Genomic DNA, 19550 nt, shown 5'->3' with positions numbered 1-19550 from the left:
GCAATCTCTATTGCACTCCACACTGCCCTTTCCCACATGGACAAAAGGAACACCTACGTGAGAATGCTAGTCATTGACTACAGCTCAGCGTTCAACATTATAGTGCCCTCAAAGCTCATCACTATAATATATAAAATATCATATAATATGCCATTTAGCAGACGCTTTTATCCAAAGCGACTTACAGTCATGCGTGCATACATTTTTACGTATGGGTGGTCCCGGGGATCGAACCCACTACCCTGGCGTTACAAGCGCCATGCTCTACCAATTGAGCTACAGAGGACCAGGATCCCTCTGCAACTGGATCCTGGACTTCCTGACAGCCGCCCCCAGGTGGTAAGGGTAGGTAACAACACATCTGCCACGCTGATCCTCAACATGGGGGCCCCTCAGGGGTGCGTGCTCAGTCCCCTCCTGTACTCCCTGTTCACCCATGACTGCATGGCCAAGCACGACTCCAACACCATCATTAAGTTTGCCGACGACACAGCAGTGGTAGGCCTGATCACAGACAACAATGAAACAGCCTATAGGGAGGAGGTCAACAACCTCTCCCTCAACGTGATCAAGACAAAGGAGATGATTGTGGACTACAGGAAAAGAGGTTTGAGCACACCCCCATTCTCATCGACGGGGCTGTAGTGGAACAGGTTGAGAGCTTCAAGTTCCTTGGTGTCCACATCACCAACAAACTATCATTGTCCAAACACCCCAAGACAGTCGTGAAGAGGGTACGACAAAGCCTATTCCCCCTCAGGAGACTGAAAATATTTGGCATGGGTCCTCAGATCCTCAAAAGGTTATACAGCTACACCATCGAGAGCATCCTGACTGGTTGCATCACTGCCTGGTATGGCAACTGCATGGCCTCCGACCGCAAGGCACTACAGAGGGTAGTGCTTACGTCCCAGTACATCACTTGGGCCACGCTTCCTGCCATCCAGGACCTCTATACCAGGCGGTGTCAGAGGAAGGCCCTACAAATTGTCAAAGACTCCAGCCACCCTAGTCATAGACTGTTCTCTCTGCTACTGCACGGCAAGCGGTTCTAGAGCGCCAAGTCTAGGTCCAAAAGGCTTCTTAACAGCTTCTACCCCCAAGCCATAAGACTCCTGAACAGCTAATCATGGCTACCCAGACTATTTGCATTTTCCCCCCACCCCAACCCCTCTTTTACGCTGCTGCTACTCTTTGTTTATTATCTATGCATAGTCACTTTACCTCTACCCACAAGTACGTATTACCTCAATTACCTTGACTAACCTGTGCCCCTGTACATTGACTCTGTACCGGTACCCTCTGTATATAGCCTCCCAACTGTTCTTTTATTTTACAGCTGCTCTTTAATGATTTTATTTAATTTTTTATGATATTTATGAATTGTATGCAGTCAAAGTAGTCATCAATTTTCCCATTCTTAAACCATTGATAGCTAAGGACTTCATGGTAATTAACTGTGCAGTTTGCCACTCTGATCTATAACACCAACTTTAAAGGTCTATGTATGAATTCTATGCAGATGCAATGAAGCCTTTTATCTACTTCCCCAGAGTCAGATGAACTCATGGATACCATGCATCCAGTATGAAGGATGTTAGAGGTAGTTTTGCGACTTCCAGTCATTGCGCTATTGCTAGTTAGCAACTCCCTTCAAACTGCACACAGAGACATAAAAAGTGTATCCACTGGTTCATCTGAATCATTGCCAAAATCCAGAAGTATCCCTTTAAAGGAAATATGCACATTTTATTAAAATTTTCCAGAAAACAATTGCTGAGGACATCGCTGAAGAATCCTACTATTTACATTTTTCAGATAGACCTTTCTTGAATAGATTTGACAAAGATTAATTTTCAAAGCATTCAAATCAAATTCCACATTTCAGACTCCTAGCAATAACTATGAGTAAAACGTACTAACACAGGGTGGTAAAGCTAGCTAGCATTTCCCCCTTAAAGGCTCTGCATGGTCAATCCGGCCTCCGCAGAAATCAGAGTATTCATACTTCTTGCGCTTCGCGGAGCAGAACAGAGCTGTTGTTAAGGAAGTTGTCGTCAAGGAAGTGGGTAGCTGCAGCCCATTATGGTGACTGGAGTATGGGCGAGTTCATTAGGAAACCCATTAGCTACTGCACATGCAGCAGCTACTCTTCCTGGAGTCCAAATAAAACCTACAAATACAGTAATAGACAAGAACAACATAAGATATTACATTAAAAGAAGAGTTTTATATATAGGAAAGTCACCAAGAGACAACAGAAATACTATTTACACACTATTCATACATATTCATACTCTTATATACAGTACAGTTAAATTAGATCTTTAGAAAGAGGAGAGGCGCTGTGATACAATATGGGTTTTATCTGTTTTTTAAAGCTAACTTGCTTTTTTGCCTGAGTAACCTCTGGTGGCAGAGCATTCCACGATGGCTCTATACATAACTGAGCAACGCATTAAATCTGTTTTCGGTTTGAGTACCATGAAGAAACCCAGCGAGTGGGTGTGTCGAAAGGAGTGGGTGTATGAAAAGGGAATCAGCTAATTGGGCAGATTTGTTGCGTCGATAAGCCGGTGTGAATGACTAGTGCACCGGTGCCTGCCGAACTGAGGTGCTTCTCACTGGGCAGCTGTATCACGGCGTCGCCGCCGGCGGTACCTAACGTGGCCATTTTTCCCCCTTCCATGATTTTATTTAAAATAGGATAGCAGCCTACACAAGAAATATCAAATATTGATAACCATCTAGATGTCACCTTGATACATACATACAGTCTACTACTCAATTGGGAGGGCATGAACGGCAACAACACCGGGACACAGTGCTCTTCGCTCCCGCTTGCCAAGCACTACTGACTGGCAATGGCGTGGGAAGTATAGCTACCTAGTAGCCAATATCAGGGTGACAGTCACAGTAAGCACATGCAAGACACATACAAGAAACAGTACACCCATCATCAGTACTTTTAATGAAAAATAAACAATCGTCACTTTTATAACTCAAAATGTACAATTATTTGTGTAACAGTGAAATACGACTCATCCTCTGGCTTCAAAGCAGAAGTCCAAACTCTTGCCGTACGGTAGCTCAAAGTATGGTAGTTGTGTGTTAACTTAAAGAAACTGAAGGAAAAAAACAGCTCAATCAAAACCGTCTAACCTATAGATAGCAGAGCGCTTTCGACACACCCACTCCTTTCCACACTCCAACTAGTTTCCTTTCGACACACCCACTCCTTTCCACACGCCCACTACTTTCCTTTCGACACACCCACTCCTTTCCACACGCCCACTACTTTCCTTTCGACACACCCACTCCTTTCCACACGCCCACTACTTTCCTTTCGACACACCCACTCCTTTCCACACGCCCACTACTTTCCTTTCGACACACAAACTTGCCCATACTCCAGTCAACATATTGGGCTGCAGCTACCACTTTCTCCTGCCGTGAAGCTCGATGGTCAAAACGAAATCAACTGGTTTCTGTCTCTTAATTTGTCCTGTTTTAAAAGGTTCATAATGTGCCAAAGTACAATGGAAATAGTGAAATAACATTGTTAACTAAATGTTTCATGAGTTTTATGACGATTAACGTGTTAACTTTGTGCCAGGGGCTTAGCTAGCTAGCTACATTAGTGATAGCGCCGAGACCACTAGAGGGCGTACTTCTTCCTGATGTCGTATTACCGCTAGGTGTGGACACCGTCAGCACAGCCAGTAATACACTTGTGTCCCCCATGGACTGGCTCGTACATAAAACATCCTCCATTCAGGCTGCAAAGGCATCGTTTTTTTAACTCGATTTAAAGTAGCAGATAATTGACCCTTTCAGATATTTATGTAGTTGGTGCTGTAGATTAACTAATGGGTTCTAACTTGAAAAATGGGTTCTAACTTCTAAATTCGTTGTTAGTTTACAATTGTACAATTTATGCTCCCCGCATATAAAAACCACGAAGACTGCCGGAAAGCCCCAAAAGCAAGATCGTAATATCTGTGACTCACACAGTGGAGGAACATATTGCATGTAGCCTACTGTGCATGATAAGCTGGTGGGTACCAAGTGGCATTTTTCTACAGTATTCATAACATACAAATTTCATCAATTACATGTGAAAAAACATATTTAAGTGAACATTAGCAAGCCAGCAGCAGATGAAACAGAAAGTGAATTCTATCCTCCTTCTCTCCCCGGTTTTAGCTTGCAGCTATCACTGTCTAGCTGGCTAGGTTTAGGATATTTACTAGCTCATACCAGTGACAAACTTAGCTATGTTATCGACATATTGAAGTACACAAACAACATCTAGCTCACTTATTTTGCCAGCTAGAAAGAAATAGCCACAAATTCATTCAGAAATGGAAGAAGAGAATAGCTAGCTATAGCAAGCTAACGTTAGCTTAGCTGCTGCTTCTTCAACAAGAAGCAACTGTGACAACATTGATCCTAAGAGTAAGATAAAAATAAAAAATAAAATAAAAACGTTCCTATTGAGCAAAATCCACAATCCACCCTTCCAAAGAAAGTCTGGCTCCAGGGCTTCTCAGAAATGCCACCAGATCCGCGATCGGATCCATGGCCGAAGCGTTGTATTTCTGTTTAGCCTGCACTCGGCAGGCCGTATAGAAAACTCCCCCGGAGCCACAGAACGGCCAAATTATCTCAAATCAAATTAAATCACATTTTATTTGTCACATACACGTGTTTAGCAGATGTTATTGCGGGTGTAGCGAAATGCTTGTGCTTCTAGCTCCGACAGTGCAGTAATATCTAACAAGTAATATCTAACAATTTCACAACATATACCCAATACACACAAATCTAAGTAAGGAATATAATTTAAGAATATATACATATATGGACAAGCAATGACAGAGCGGCATGGACTAAGATACAGTAGAATATTATAGAATACAGGATATACATATGAGATGAGTAATGCAAGATATGTAAACATTATTAAAGTGACAAGTGTTCCATTTCTTAAAGTGCCCAGTGATTTCAATAGGCAGCAGCAGCCTCGAATGTGCTAGTGATGGCTATTTAACAGTCTGATGGCCTTGAGATAGAAGCTGTTTTTCATTCTCTCTGTCCCAGCTTTGATGCACCTGTACTGACCTCGCCTTCTGGATGATAGCGGGGTGAACAGGCAGTGGCTCGGGTGGTTGATGTCCTTGATGATCTTTTTGGCCTTCCTGTGACATCGGGTGCTGTAGGTGTCCTGTAGGGCAGGTAGTTTGCCCCCGGTAATGCGTTCGGCAGACCGCACCACCCTCTGGAGTGCCCTGCGGTTGCGGGCGGTGCAGTTGCTGTACCGGGCAGTGGTACAGCCCGACAGGATGCTCTCAATTGTGCACCTGTAAAGGTTTGTGAGGGTTTTAAGTGCCAAGCCGAATTTCTTCAGCCTCCTGAGGTTGAAGAGGCTCTGTTGCACCTTTTTCACCACACTGTCTGTGTGGGTGGACCATTTCAGTTTGTCAGTGATGTGTACGCCAAGGAACTTGAAGCTTTCCACCGTCTCCACTGCGGTCCCATTGATGTGGATAGGGGGGTCCACCCTCTGCTGTTTCCTGAAGTCCACGATCATCTCCTTTGTTTTGTTGACGTTAGTCCACGATCATCTCCTTTGTTTTGTTGACGTTGAGTGAGAGGTTATTTTCCTGGCACCACACTCCCAGAGCTCTCACCTCCTCCCTGTAGGCTGTCTCGTCATTGTTGGTAATCAAGCCTACTGCTGTTGTGTCGTCTGCAAACTTGATGATTGAGTTGGAGGCGTGCTTGGCCACGCAGTCATGGGTGAACAGGGAGTACAGGAGGGGGCTGAGCATGCACCCTTGTGGGGCCCCAGTGTTGAGGATCAGCGAAGTGGAGGTGTTGTTTCCTACCTGGGGGCGGCCCGTCAGGAAGTCCAGGACCCAGTTGCACAGAGCGGAGTTCAGACCCAGGGCCTCGAGCTTAATGATGAGCTTGGAGAGTACTATGGTGTTGAATGCTGAGCTATAGTCAATGAACAGCATTTGTACATAGGTATTCCTCTTGTCCAGATGGGATATGGAAGTGTGCAGTGTGATAGCGATTGCATCGTCTGTGGATCTATTGGGGCGGTAAGCAAATTGAAGTGGGTCTAGGGTGACAGGTAAGGTAGAGGTGATATGATCCTTGACTCTCAAAGCACTTCATGATGACAGAGGTGAGTGCTACTGGACGATGGTCATTTAGTTCATTAACCTTTGCTTTCTTAGGTACAGGAACAATGGTGGCCATCTTGAAGCATGTGGGGACAGCAGACTGGGATAGGGAGAAATTGAATATGTCCGTAAACACACCAGCCAGCTGGTCTGCGCATGCTCTGAGGACGCGGCTAGGGATGCCGTCTGGGCCGGCAGCCTTGCGGGGGTTAACATGCTTAAATGTCTTACTCACGTCGGCTACGGAGAAGGAGAGCCCACAGTCCTTGGTAGTGGGCCGCGTCGGTGGCACTGTGTTATCCTCAAAGCGGGCGAAGAAGGTGTTTAGCTTGTCTGGAAGCGAGACATCGGTGTCGGCGTCGGCGACGTGGCTGGTTTTCCTTTTGTAGTCCGTGATTGTCTGTAGACCCTGCCACATACAGCATGGTGTAGGGAATATCTTCGAGATGCCCTAGCCCATAGCAGATTTCAGAATACAATTCTGCTGGAGGTGTCGCATCAACCCACGCGGACCATCTGACAATCCATCCACACACAGCCCCTCAGTCCCGGCCAAAACGTATCTTTCCCATAGGCTTGTACTATCTATAGTTTGACAGCACCAGCAGTTGGCTACCAACAACTGTCAGACATGTTTACATTTGGTTAGTTTGTGTTATTTAGATGGAAAACGTGAGCTAAATACGGTAGCTCTATAGTTACTCTTAGAAGAAAAGGTTCCAAAAGGGTTCTTCAGCTGTCCCCATAGGAGAACCCTTTTGGGTTCGAGGTAGAACCCTTTTGGTTCCATGTAGAACCCTTTCTAGGGTTCTACCTGGAACCAAAAGTGTTCTACTTGCAACCAAAAAAGGTTATTCATAGGGTTCTCCTATGGGGACAGCCGAAGAACCCTTTAAGGTTCTAGATAGCACCTTTAGGTCTTTCACTTACCCTGTTCAATCCATGCTCACTGAAGCCCATGATAATGCTCGGTCTCTGCTGATGCTGCTGGCTGTTTGAGATGGTTTAGAATAGGGGTGTGCCGATCTCATTGTATTCGTAATCTTATCCGTTTTATCACACTTTTTACTCGTAATCGGATTGACTCGTGATCGGACAACCCGGAAGTTCGCTGTAAATGCCTATACCACAGCATTTGTACAATAAAAAAAAAGTATCTACATTTGTCATTTTATTTTCTAATGATCTGTCACAACAGAGCCGCACATGTGTCTGTCTGGGGAAATGAGAGCAGAGGGAGAGTGGCTTGTTCTAATACAATCATTGCAGCAGGCTCAACCGATACCCCGCCTGTTTCTTTAAAGACAGAAGAACTAGCCAATAGTTGTTTAAAGCACACAGCGCTTAACACTGTTTGAGTGAAATAAAGATGCGTGCTGGCAGCTGAACATTTATTTTTTCACAGATGATTAAAAAAAATACTTGTGTCATAATCGTATTCTGAATATGTTCCATATCCGTTACGATACTCGTTTTGTCCGAGTACTAGGCACACCCCTACTTTAGAAGCCACGTTGATGGTAGGGACAGCATCCACTTTGAGAAGAAACTTATTTCTGAAACCCTCCTTCCATTGTTGAAATCTGTGAAAGTTCTCAGGGATGAAATGTTCCCTGCAGATGGACGAGTAGATGCCCAATTCGGCCACCTCATTCTCACAAATGTATCCCACAAAAGGTGTTTACGATTAATTACGTTTTTCATTCACCGTGTGACGCTGACTGCTGGGCGTTTTGGGATTGTTTCCAAGTTAGAGCTGATTTTGAGAACTTCAAACTCAACTTTTAAAACAACATTACAATATTATAACAATTTATTTAAGTTTGTAATTTGGGAATGTTTTCTTTGGGTTCTCTTAGTAATTATTATATGCATTTCTGGCATTAAGAAATAGGTGCTACACTCCCTTTAAAGGCTCGTCGGTGGAAAAAAACGGGGAAAATATGTGAACTTTCTTAATAAAACACAATTTTCCACCACCATGCTAGGGTGGCTAATGCTACTTGCTGGTGTTGCGGTGCGCGTTCAACCAGGGGTAAACAGACTTGTGGTGTCAAACATCTGGAAGTTGTCAGAAAATCTGAAAAGGGTGGTGGAAAATAATTTTTTATGAAGACAGTAAGCATATTTTCCCTTTATTTGTTTTTTACTGACGAGCCATTAAATCAAGTTAAGGAGGAAACCGACACCTTTGCAGTTGAATGGAGGATGTTTTATGTACAAGCCGGTCCACGAGGGACAGGAGTGTAGTGCCGGCTGAGTACATTAAAGTCGTACGTAAGATGATAAAATATGTAAAAGGAATAATAGTGTCATCTTGTGGCCGGTAAGGCTACATTAGTGAATAAGGGGGAAATTGCTTTGCCTGACGACTCTAACTGAATTATTCTGCTGCTCTATCGTTCACTACATACATCAATCTGAGACTGCCATCAATTAAGTTGTTTGTGGTGATGTCAAAATGAGGGGTGTTGTAAAAACAAAGTAATCAGTGATTGGATAATCTCTAACCAATCAGAGTATCGAAGACAATGACACATTTTTCAAAACGCCTCTTTACCTACTTTTGTTCTGTCTCGACTAATCAGACGGTCTAGAATGGATTTGCATTCTAGAAATTGTCGGGTAGGTATTCAGATCCAGACTCATTGTGGAAAAGAAACTAACATCCGTGGGCATGGCATAGTGTTTGCCCGGAGCAAGGAGTTTGGGTAGCCAGGCAAGGAAATGCTAGCTAGCTTTACCACCCTGTGTTAGTATGGTTTACTCACTAAAATAGTTATGGCTATGAGTCTGAAATGGGGAATTGAATTTGAATGCTTTGAATATGAATCTTTGTTAACCTCACATATACTCATGGCAACTGATGCTACAGTCGTGAAACAGTTATTGTAAAATTATAAATTTGTATTGTTTCATGAATTAGCTGTTATACCGCAAATACCCTACTGTCAATGATATAATATTAACCATGTACTTGTATTCATATGACCATGCAGACATTATTTACACAAATGTATGCAATTCATTCAAAAAGATGCCTGTGATATTTACAGGGCTACTACTTTCACACCAACAACCCGTACAAAGAGTGGCCCAATGCTTTTGAGGAAGGGCAGCAGAAGGCCAGAGCGGGAGACCTGAACAATGCTGTCCTGCTACTGGAGGCGGCCATTTTGCAGGACCCTTCGGACTCGGAGGTAAAAGATGGTTGAGTCCAGTGGTGTAGTGGAGGGTATACACAGGTATATGCCATATACCCACGTATTTTTCAGTGGGCATTGCGTATAATAATTTCTTAATCCCCATGATGCGTATTAAAGTAGTGTAATGGAGGTATACGTCGTATAAATGAATAAGGCTGATGGAACAGATCAGAATGTTTAGCTTAAAATGTTGATTAACTATTATTTCTTCACATTTTAGGCGCAGCTATGTGCACACGGCGGTAGACCTACGCGCAAATGTTCGAAAACACAATTTGCGGAAAACACCGTTCTAAAATGTGCACCGCACATGCGAGCGGTTTCATGGACAGAGATGGAAATATCTGTTAGAAATGTAGAAAGGGGAGATCTAAAGATGCAACAACTACTAGTGCTGAGCGATTAACCGACATTTCGGTTAATTAAAAAAAAAAGAACTAATTGACCTATGTCGATTCAATTATTTGAAAAACATTTCGTTTGCGCACATTGCACATTTTCTGTAAAGATAAATCCAATCAAGCCCGAACTGTGCAGGCCAATATTCTATATAGTTTAGCGCAGAAAACATGGTAATGAACTACATTGACCATAATCCATGAAGCCTGCTACGTGAAAGAGACAGAAGAATGCGCGATCGAGAAAGATAGAGCAGTTGCTTCGCAAGGTAGCTCTACCTGAAAATACATGCTCTAAGTTATTGATAGTTGCTATTCATAAAAGTATGCCTTATTTACTTTGAAGAACTAATAAAATAGTCATCAAATAAAACAAATGTAACATACACAACAACTGAAATATTTTATTAAAGTAAAGTAATGTGAATAAATGATGGTTAGTAAGTGATAAGCAGTAATGTGCAGTCACTACCATCATGGGATTTTATTTTTATTTTTATTTTGTGTTGTTACAGCATTCAACCAACATAATGCATAGTACTCCCTGACGAAGGCCATGCAGCCGAAACGCGTCAGAGTAAAAAAAAAAACGTTGTTTCCATTGAACATGCCGTACAAATAAAGGCATTTTAATTAATTATATGAAGAGTGCCTTGGTCCTCCTTTCTTTTTAATGCATACTGCATTTAATGTAAAACATTTTTAATCAAAACTGATATCGAAAACGGTGACAATTTTTTAATAATCCAACCGAAACCGAACCAACCTCAAAGCACTAATCGCTCAGCACTAGTTGCTAATATGACTAGGATAATGCCTTTGGCTGATAGACAATGAAAGAAAATGGAAAGAAAACCAATAGAACAGGAGAACGCATAGGAGGAAGTCGATCAAATAATTGCCTCCACGTTTCTATGGTGGGATTTTGGCTATAGGCTATTTTGTGCAAAATAAGACATCTCTCATAATATGAAGTAAAACGTCCTGGTTTCAAACAATTAAGAAACAGGAAAAAATATAGCGACGCTAATGATGGGGCTAACCGTCTTCTGGTAGATGGAAAGGCTTTCTCAAAAACCTTCTCAATTAAATGTTAACTAGCTAGAAAGTAGCCTATGCCCACCTGGCAGAATGATATCATGATTATTTGCGTCAATCCAGTGACCATTTATTTAGCAAATTCCATTTTATGTGCGACAGAAACACCACTAACCAAACAACAGTGCTAGGTGCCTTCGCAGTTGAATTAAAGCGTAACTACACAAAATAAATGTCATGCATTTTTTCCCCGACCTCAAATGTGGTCTCCCGATGTGGTTTAAGCATTGTTATGGACTTAGAACATTCCATTTTGTTGATTCTTTTTTTAATAAAACAAGTGTGACTTGGAGAGCGAATACCAGAATTTTTTTTTGAAAATCAGAAACCTGTGAATTTCTGGCTCAGTTAACAGTCTCATTTATTTGTTTTAATAGTAGGTCTACTATTAACCTACTAGCACAATACAGCTTTGGTTGGCCTGACTGTGAAAGACCAATATGGAATTTATCAATGTTTGTTTACCAGTACTCTTTTAAGGTTTCCTTGGTGAGGAGGTGGGTGACTTTTCATTACCAAATAGATAACATTTTACTTTATTGAATCGCATTCGAGAAATGTATCTTGAGAAATCTGCTAAATGTCGCCGCACCAAACAAAAAAATTTCACTTTTTCTTTGGAAGAGAAGGGATAGAGTGCCGTCTGAAACCATTAAGTGCGCCTCGTCAGATTTTTTCCGATAGTTCGGCAGTCTCTCTTTTGGCCTAGTGCGGGTGAAGTAAGCCTCTGTTTCATGCAGTGCGCCAGAGCAGTTCTTCCACTTTCAGGAGAAATGGTAATGCATATGAATATGTGTTAATTGCATGCAAATAAAGGTTGCTTCGCTACCTCACCCACAACAGAAGCACAATCATGGTCTCGGATTCGCAGGTGGAGGACTTCTGTGAGAGGTTGCTGTAATGCCTGAATTCGACCCAAAACCAACGAGGAAGTCTGCTGCAGTCTTGAGCGGTTGTATGAAACCAATCGGTACATCAAGCAAAGCTTTTAACCGTGCCAACCCGCTCTTAACTTCTATTCAGTTCCACTCGCCATAAGTTCGGCGTCTGAACTGTGCGTAAAATTTCCTTTAGTGAAGTACTGGTTAGCTCGGAAGTACTGGTGTAGTATTGTTTGACTGTGTTGGATGTGTTAGTTTGGGTGAATGGTTGAAACCCTCTCTGCGTCTTCAGGCTTGGCAGGTTCTAGGCACCACACAGGCCGAGAATGAGAACGAGCAGGCGGCCATCGTGTCACTCCAGAGGTAAAAAAATTAGTTGTTTCTACTTACAGTGCCTTCAGAAAGTATTCAGACCCTTTGACTTTTTCCACATTTTGTTACGTTACAGCCTTATTCTAAAATGGATTAAATAAAAACATATCCTCAGCAACTTACACACAATACCCCATAATGACGAAGCAAAAACAGTCATTAGAAATGTTTACTAATGTATTAAAAATAAAAAACAGATACCTTATTTACATAAGTATTCAGACCCTTTGCTATGAGACTCGAAAATTGAGCTCAAGTGCATCCTGTTTCAATTGATCATCCTTGAGATTTTTCTAAACTTGATTGGAGTCCACCTGTGGTAAATTCAATTGATTGGACATGATTTGGAAAGGCACACACCTGTCTATATAAGGTCCCACAGTTGACAGTGCATGTCAGAGCAAAAGCCAAGCCATGAGGTCAAAGGAAGACAGGATTGTGTCGAGGCACAGATCTGGGGAAGGGTACCAAAAAATGTCTGCAGCATTGAAGGTCCCCAAGAACACAGTGGCCTCCATCATTCTTAAATGGAAGAAGTTTGGAACCACCAAGACTCTTCCTAGAGCTGGCCACCCGGCCAAACTGAGCAGTCGGGGAGAAGGGCCTTGGTCAGGGAGGTGACCAAGAACCCGATGGTCACTCTGACAGAGCTCTAGAGTTCCTCTGTGGAGATGGGAGAACCTTCCAGAAGGACAACCATCTCTGCAGCACTCCACCAATCAGGCCTTTATGGTAGAGTGGCCAGACAGAAGCCACTCGTCAGTAAAAGTCACATGACTGCCCGCTTGGAGTTTGCCAAAAGGCACCTAAAAACTCTGACCATGAGAAACAAGATTCTCTGGTCTGTTGAAACCAAGATTGAACTCTTTCGCCTGAATGCCAAGCGTCACGTCTGGAGGAAACCTGGCACCATCCATACCGTGAAGCATGGTGGTGACAGCATCATGCTGTGGGGATGTTTTTCAGCGGTAGGGACTGGGAAACTAGTCAGGATCGAGGCAAAGATGAATGGAGCAAAGTACAGAGAGATCCTTGATGACCTGTTCCAGAGCGCTCAGGACCTCAGATTGGGGTGAAGGTTTACCTTCCAACAGGACAACGACCCTAAGCACACAGCCAAGACAACGCAGGAGTGGCTTCGGGACAAGTCTCTGAATGTCCTTGAGTGGCCCAGCCAGAGCCCGGACTTGAACTCGATCGAACATCTCTGGAGAGACCTGAAAATAGCTGTGCAGCGACGCTCCACATCCAACCTGACAGAGCTTGATAGGATCTGCAGAGAGGAATGGGAGAAACTTCCCAAATACAGGTGTGCCAAGCTTGCATACCAAAGAAGACTCGAGCCTGTAATCGCTGCCAAAGGTGCTTCAGCAAAGTACTGAGTGAAGGGTCTGAATACTTATGTAAATGTGATATTTCAGTTATTATTTTTTATAATTTTGCTAAAATTTCGAAAAAACAGTTTTTAGTTTGTCATTATGGGGTATTGTGTGTAGATTGATGAAGGGAAAAAAATATTTCATACATTTTAGAATAAAACAAAATGTGGAAAAGGTCAAGGTGTCTGAATACTTTCCGAATCCCCTGCTGATTTTGTACGTTTGCCCACTGACAAAGACATGATCAGTCTATAATTTTAATGGTAGGTTTATTTGAACAGTGAGAGACAGAATAACAATAAAAAAATCCAGAAAAACGCATGTCAAAAATGTTATAAATTGATTTGCATTTTAATGAGGGAAATAAGGATTTGACCCCTCTGCAAAACATGACTTAGTACTTGGTGGCAAAACCCTTGTTGGCAATCACAGAGGTCAGATGTTTCTTGTAGTTGGTCACCAGGTTTGCACACATCTCAGGAGGGATTTTGTCCCACTCCTCTTTGCAGATCTTCTCCAAGTCATTAAGGTTTTGAGGCTGACGTTTGGCAACTCGAACATTCAGCTCCCTCCACAGATTTTCTATGGGATTAAGGTCTGGAGACTGGCTAGGCCACTCCAGGACCTTAATGTGCTTCTTCTTGAGCCACTCCTTTGTTGCCTTGGCCGTGTGTTTTGTGTCATTGTCATGCTGGAATACCCATCCACGACCAATTTTCAATGCCCTGGCTGAGGGAAGGAGGTTCTCACCCAAGATTTGACGGTATATGGCCACGTCCATCGTCCCTTTGATGCGGTGAAGTTGTCCTGTCCCCTTAGCAGAAAAACACCCCGAAAGCATAATGTTTCCACTTCCATGTTTGACGGTGGGGATGGTGGTCTTGGGGTCATAGGCAGCATTCCTCCTCCTCCAAACGTCGAGTTGAGTTGATGCCAAAGAGCTCGATTTTGGTCTCATCTGACCACAACACTTTCACCCAGTTCTCTTCTGAATCATTCAGATGTTCATTGGCAAACTTCAGACGGCCCTGTATATGTGCTTTCTTGAGCAGGGGGAACTTGCGGGCGCTGCAGGATTTCAGTCCTTCACGGCGTAGTGTGTTACCAATTGTTTTCTTGGTGACTATGGTCCCAGCTGCCTTGAGATCATTGACAAGATCCTCCTGTGTAGTTCTGGGCTGATTCCTCACCGTTCTCATGATCATTGCAACTCCACGAGGTGAGATCTTGCATGGAGCCCCAGGCCGAGGGAGATTGACAGTTCTTTTGTGTTTCTTCCATTTGCGAATAATCGTACCAACTGTTGTCACCTTCTCACCAAGCTGCTTGGCGATGGTATTGTAGCCCATTCCAGCCTTGTGTAGGTCTACAATCTTGTCCCTGACATCCTTGGAGAGCTCTTTGGTCTTGGCCATGGTGGAGAGTTTGGAATCTGATTGATTGATTGCTTCTGTGGACAGGTGTCTTTTATACAGATAACAAACTGAGATTAGGAGCACTCCCTTTAAGAGTGTGCTCCTAATCGCAGCTCGTTACCTGTATAAAAGACACCTGGGAGTCAGAAATCTTTCTGATTGAGAGGGGGTCAAATACTTATTTCCCTCATTAAAATGCAAATCAATTTATAAAATTCTTGACATGAGTTTTTCTGGATTTTTTTTTGTTATTCTGTCTCTCACTGTTCAAATAAACCTACCATTAAAATTATAGACTGATCATTTCTTTGTCAGTGGGCAAACGTACATAATCAGCAGGTGATCAAATACTTTTTTCCCTCACTGTACATGTATACAGTGTCACAGGTGGGATCGAACCCTGGTCTCCAGCTCTGATTTTTAAGTCGGAAGAGTCCAACTCACCTTCACTACAACAGCACAACTATGTTGTTTAGCTTCATAGGGTTAACAGCAAACAGAATCATTTACAAGGAAATTCCTCATCCATTACCTTTTTCAACCTCAATAACCTAATTCAATGGGTGTTATGTGCATCAGCAAAAGATTGAGTCTCTCGCCAAGATCTACAAAATATGATAACTGTTATAGTTGTCATATAAGATATTGTTTATAAAACCATATTTGAAAGATTTCTGTCTTTCCAGGTAGCTATTCAACCCTCGTAACTTAAATCTTCTCAGCACAGCAGTTACATAATGTCATCTGATATCCGTTTTTCTGTGTCTTCACTTCTCTTAAACAATGTAATCCAATGTAATTGTTACACTAAAATGTATATCAGCACCAATACATCCTGTGGCCTATAATCCTAGCATAACTCACTGAGACAGCTTGTGCAAACCTCACTACCTCTCTTTTCCTTGTTTACAAAGAGGATTTTTTCATATGTTTTATTATTCCAAAATTTCAAAACTTTCCAAGGAAGATCCATTCTCCCCATCCTACCTGGAGCGACCTCACCTGGTGCGCACAAAAAACTAAGACAAAACCAGCACATCCCAAATAGGCAATCAGCAGTATTCCCTGTTTGCAAGTACTTTCTTGCACATAAATCACAACAGTCCCTGTCTGCAGGTGTCTAGACCTCCACCACAACAACTTGCCAGCCCTCATGGCCCTGGCGGTGAGTTTGACCAACACGGGCATGCAACAGGACGCCTGCGAGGCCCTGCACCGCTGGATCTGCCACAACCCCCGTTACAAACACCTGCTGCTAGGGAGCCGGAGCCCCTTGCTGCAGGGGTCCCCCGGCACACCGCGCAGGGGCCGTCCCCATACGCCAACCTCTTGGTACGCCCACCTCTTGGTTACAATAATTATAGCTTGCAGATATATTGCTTTATTCCTTGTTATAAGCATATATGAGCCTTTATAATGTACAGTGTCCATATTAGGACAGCTTCAGTCTCAACATTACTTCGTTCAATCTCAGGATATCGTAACAATGTCTTAACATATTGAGCCTATTTGGCAAAAAATGATGCCCTTCGTTTCTGAAGGAGCTCATTTAAAATGTCTGCACACTTTACTTAAACTTGCTGAATCCATGCACTTTGGTTACTGTCTTGAAGCACATAGGGTGCACAGTGTGTCAGCACAGTGAGTGTGTGTGTGTGTGTGTGTGCGCGCTTGCAGCAGCCAGCTGGCGGAGGTGAAGGGATTGTATCAGGAGGCCGCCCTGCTGAACACAGATGGGGTGGACCCGGACCTCCAGACAGGCCTTGGGGTCCTGTTCAACCTCAGCTCCGAGTTTGACAAGGCTGTGGAGGCATTCAACTCAGCCCTGTCTGTCAGACCTGAGGTATCCATTAATATAGTACAGAGACACACACGCACACACACTATGCACCAACCTATCACAAAAACACCTAAACCTACCACACGCACATGCACACACACACACACCCTTCCACCCCCACCCATTCTCGTTATGTTGTCTGTCAGGACTATCTGCTGTGGAACCGCCTGGGGGCCACACTGGCTAATGGGGACCGTAGTGAGGAGGCGGTGGAGGCATACACCCGGGCCCTGGAGCTCCAGCCGGGCTTCATCAGGTCCCGCTACAACCTGGGCATCAGCTGCATCAACCTGGGAGCGCACAAGTAGGCAAGGGGGTTGGGATGGGTTGAGCTGATTGAGAGAGTGAGAGGGCAGTCAGATAAGGAGAGAGAGGAGTAAGAGATGTAGTAATAATAATAATTTATTCAACCTTTATAGCGCTATTCATTACATAAAGAATCTCAAAGAGCTTTAAAACAACAAAAATACATGCAATTTAGAAAAAACAACATCACAACATCATGAGATGGACAGCCATTAGAGAGTTCATGGCTTGAGTGGTCATCTGAGGGAAGGGGCAAGCAGGCAGCACGGTCTTATCAAGGTGTCTCGTGTCTACAACCAAAATGAAGCACCCACTTAGATGATCCTACGGCAGTCACGTGGCGCCAGAAAGCACACCACATTTCATAATATGTAACTTGTCCTCCCTACGATCCTTATCACTGCACACCTCTGCCGTCTTGCTTTTCGGCCTTACTCCATCCTCAACCTCCGAACACTGGCTGGCATTCGAATCAAATCAATTGCCAGCTAGCCCGTTAACATTAGATAGCTAGCCAAATAAACAAATGACTTGCCAGCTTCAGTCTTAATGCTGTGGTTGATTCTGATGATATTAGCTATGTTAATTGTTCATTCTTAAAACAAAAAGATTGTATGGGAAAAAATATTTACAAAACGCACTAGAGGTCTCTGCTTAGGCTGCTACAAGGGCGCCATGGCAGCTGTAGAACGATGTCGTTGAAGGCTTACTTTCCTGTGGGGTTAGGAATAGTATCTCCTTGTTAAAGTGACAGGTTTAAAGGGATAGTTCAGCCAAATGACAAGTTTACTTGATAGACTGGCTACTTTGACAAAACCAAAGCATTGATTACAGTCTTTCCTTGTTAGACTGCTTTCAAAGTAAGTATATAGACTTTTCATTTAGCTATCCCTTACTTTGGGGTGCTACCAATGCTAACAGGGGCCCTACCTCTCCAATTGTTTTACACTCAACAATGTTAATGCTTTTAAAGCTGTTTGTAAACAAACCCATATTTTGGGTTACAGAATATCTCGGTCCATGTACTACTTTCTACTTATTTACATTTTACATTTTAGTCATTTAGCAGACCCATAAGATGAATTGAAGTTGTAATAATGGAAAACTATTCCTTTAAGATGAAGTAAAATTGTAATAACAGCGAACTATCTCTTAAGATAAAGTAAAGTTGTCATAATTATCCTTTTAAAGTTGATTTCACCTTTTTCCTCATTTTTTTAGGGAGGCAGTTAGTAACTTCCTGACTGCCCTTAACCAGCAGAGGCAGAGCCAGAGTCACCAAGTCATGTCGGCAAACATCTGGGCTGCCCTGCGGATCGCCCTCTCCATGATGGACCGGCCCGAGCTCTTCCAGGCTGCGAACCTTGGAGACCTGGACCGTCTCATGAAGGCCTTCGAAATGGGGGGGGTTATGTGACCAGGTTTAGTGTGGCTCCTCAGATAAACAGTTTGCTATTTGGCTAGAGGGTTGCCAGATTGGTGACCAAGAATGTCTTCCGTTAATGTAAAGCTGAATTAATGTCTGACAGGAAGAGAGATGGATGTTTTTGAAGATCGGAAAAAGAGGGGAGGGATTGTAGAATAATGTAGGTGTTGTGGGATTTGAAATGCAATTACAGTGGAAATATTGGAAGACCTGAACCAACTTGGGAAATATACACACCCTTTTACTTTAGACTGGCCTCCAGCGGCTGAAATTAGGCTACAATAATGCAGCCATAGAACAAAAGTGGTCATTTACTCCCCATTCGCTTTGGTATGGCACTGTATACAACTTCTGCTGTGTGGTCAGATGCCATCTACTTTAAGTGGATGGGAAGATAATGTTTTTAACCCTTTGAAACGGTTTTGCACCACTGCAATGGGGTACTACAAAAACATTTTTATCCCCGAAGAGCACAACGTTGACTGAGAAAAGCAAAGAAAGAGTCTGCTGTAAAATAGAGGAAAAACAAGCCATGCATGCCCGGCAATCACATTGTGAAAGAACTGAAGCCTTATACTAAGTGAAATGATATCAAATGCACAAGTCGTAATCACTTTTATAGACAGCAGGTACTGATGGTCAAATTGTGTGTAGTAGCATAGACTGGAGTCCTCTTGTGTATAGTTTGTTTTCGTTTTGTACATACCTGTATTTATTTGGAATATCACTTCCATGCAATGCTCCAAGTACAGTATGTAATATATGATTGGTTGACAGGTCTGTCAAAGGTCTGGTTGACAGTAATCTCCTTGGAAATCTATTTCTCCTCCACTGGATGCTGATACTTTCTCCCCAGTCATAGTTTTACCCAGACGACACAAGCACACACACGCACGTGCAAAAACAGACACACACACACTAGATGTACAGTGCCTTGCAAAAGTATTCATCCCCCTTGGCGTTTTTCCTATGTTGTTGCATTACAACCTTTAATTTAAATTGATTTTTATTTGGATTTCATGTAATGGACATACA

General features: G+C 43.1%; 1 protein-coding gene across 2 annotated transcripts in view; it reads left to right on the top strand.

Annotated features, from left to right (window-relative positions):
* pex5lb (peroxisomal biogenesis factor 5-like b) overlaps positions 1 to 19459 on the top strand; it is a 137062-nt gene extending 117603 nt beyond the window's left edge. For both annotated transcript variants that reach the window (XM_041841508.2, XM_041841507.2), the window contains 6 exons: positions 9251 to 9394; positions 12070 to 12140; positions 16060 to 16275; positions 16621 to 16786; positions 16930 to 17087; positions 18311 to 19459. In XM_041841508.2, coding sequence (XP_041697442.1) covers positions 9251 to 9394; positions 12070 to 12140; positions 16060 to 16275; positions 16621 to 16786; positions 16930 to 17087; positions 18311 to 18506 — 951 coding nt within the window. In that variant the 3' untranslated portion in view covers positions 18507 to 19459. The remainder of the gene's footprint in view (positions 1 to 9250; positions 9395 to 12069; positions 12141 to 16059; positions 16276 to 16620; positions 16787 to 16929; positions 17088 to 18310) is intronic.
* Positions 19460 to 19550: the final 91 nt, after the last annotated feature.

The sequence above is a fragment of the Coregonus clupeaformis genome, unplaced genomic scaffold, assembly GCF_020615455.1.
Source record: "Coregonus clupeaformis isolate EN_2021a unplaced genomic scaffold, ASM2061545v1 scaf0349, whole genome shotgun sequence".
Classification (NCBI taxonomy): Eukaryota; Metazoa; Chordata; class Actinopteri; order Salmoniformes; family Salmonidae; genus Coregonus; species Coregonus clupeaformis.
Note: the sequence above shows the minus strand (reverse complement) of the source record. Positions and strands in the feature narration are given on the sequence as shown.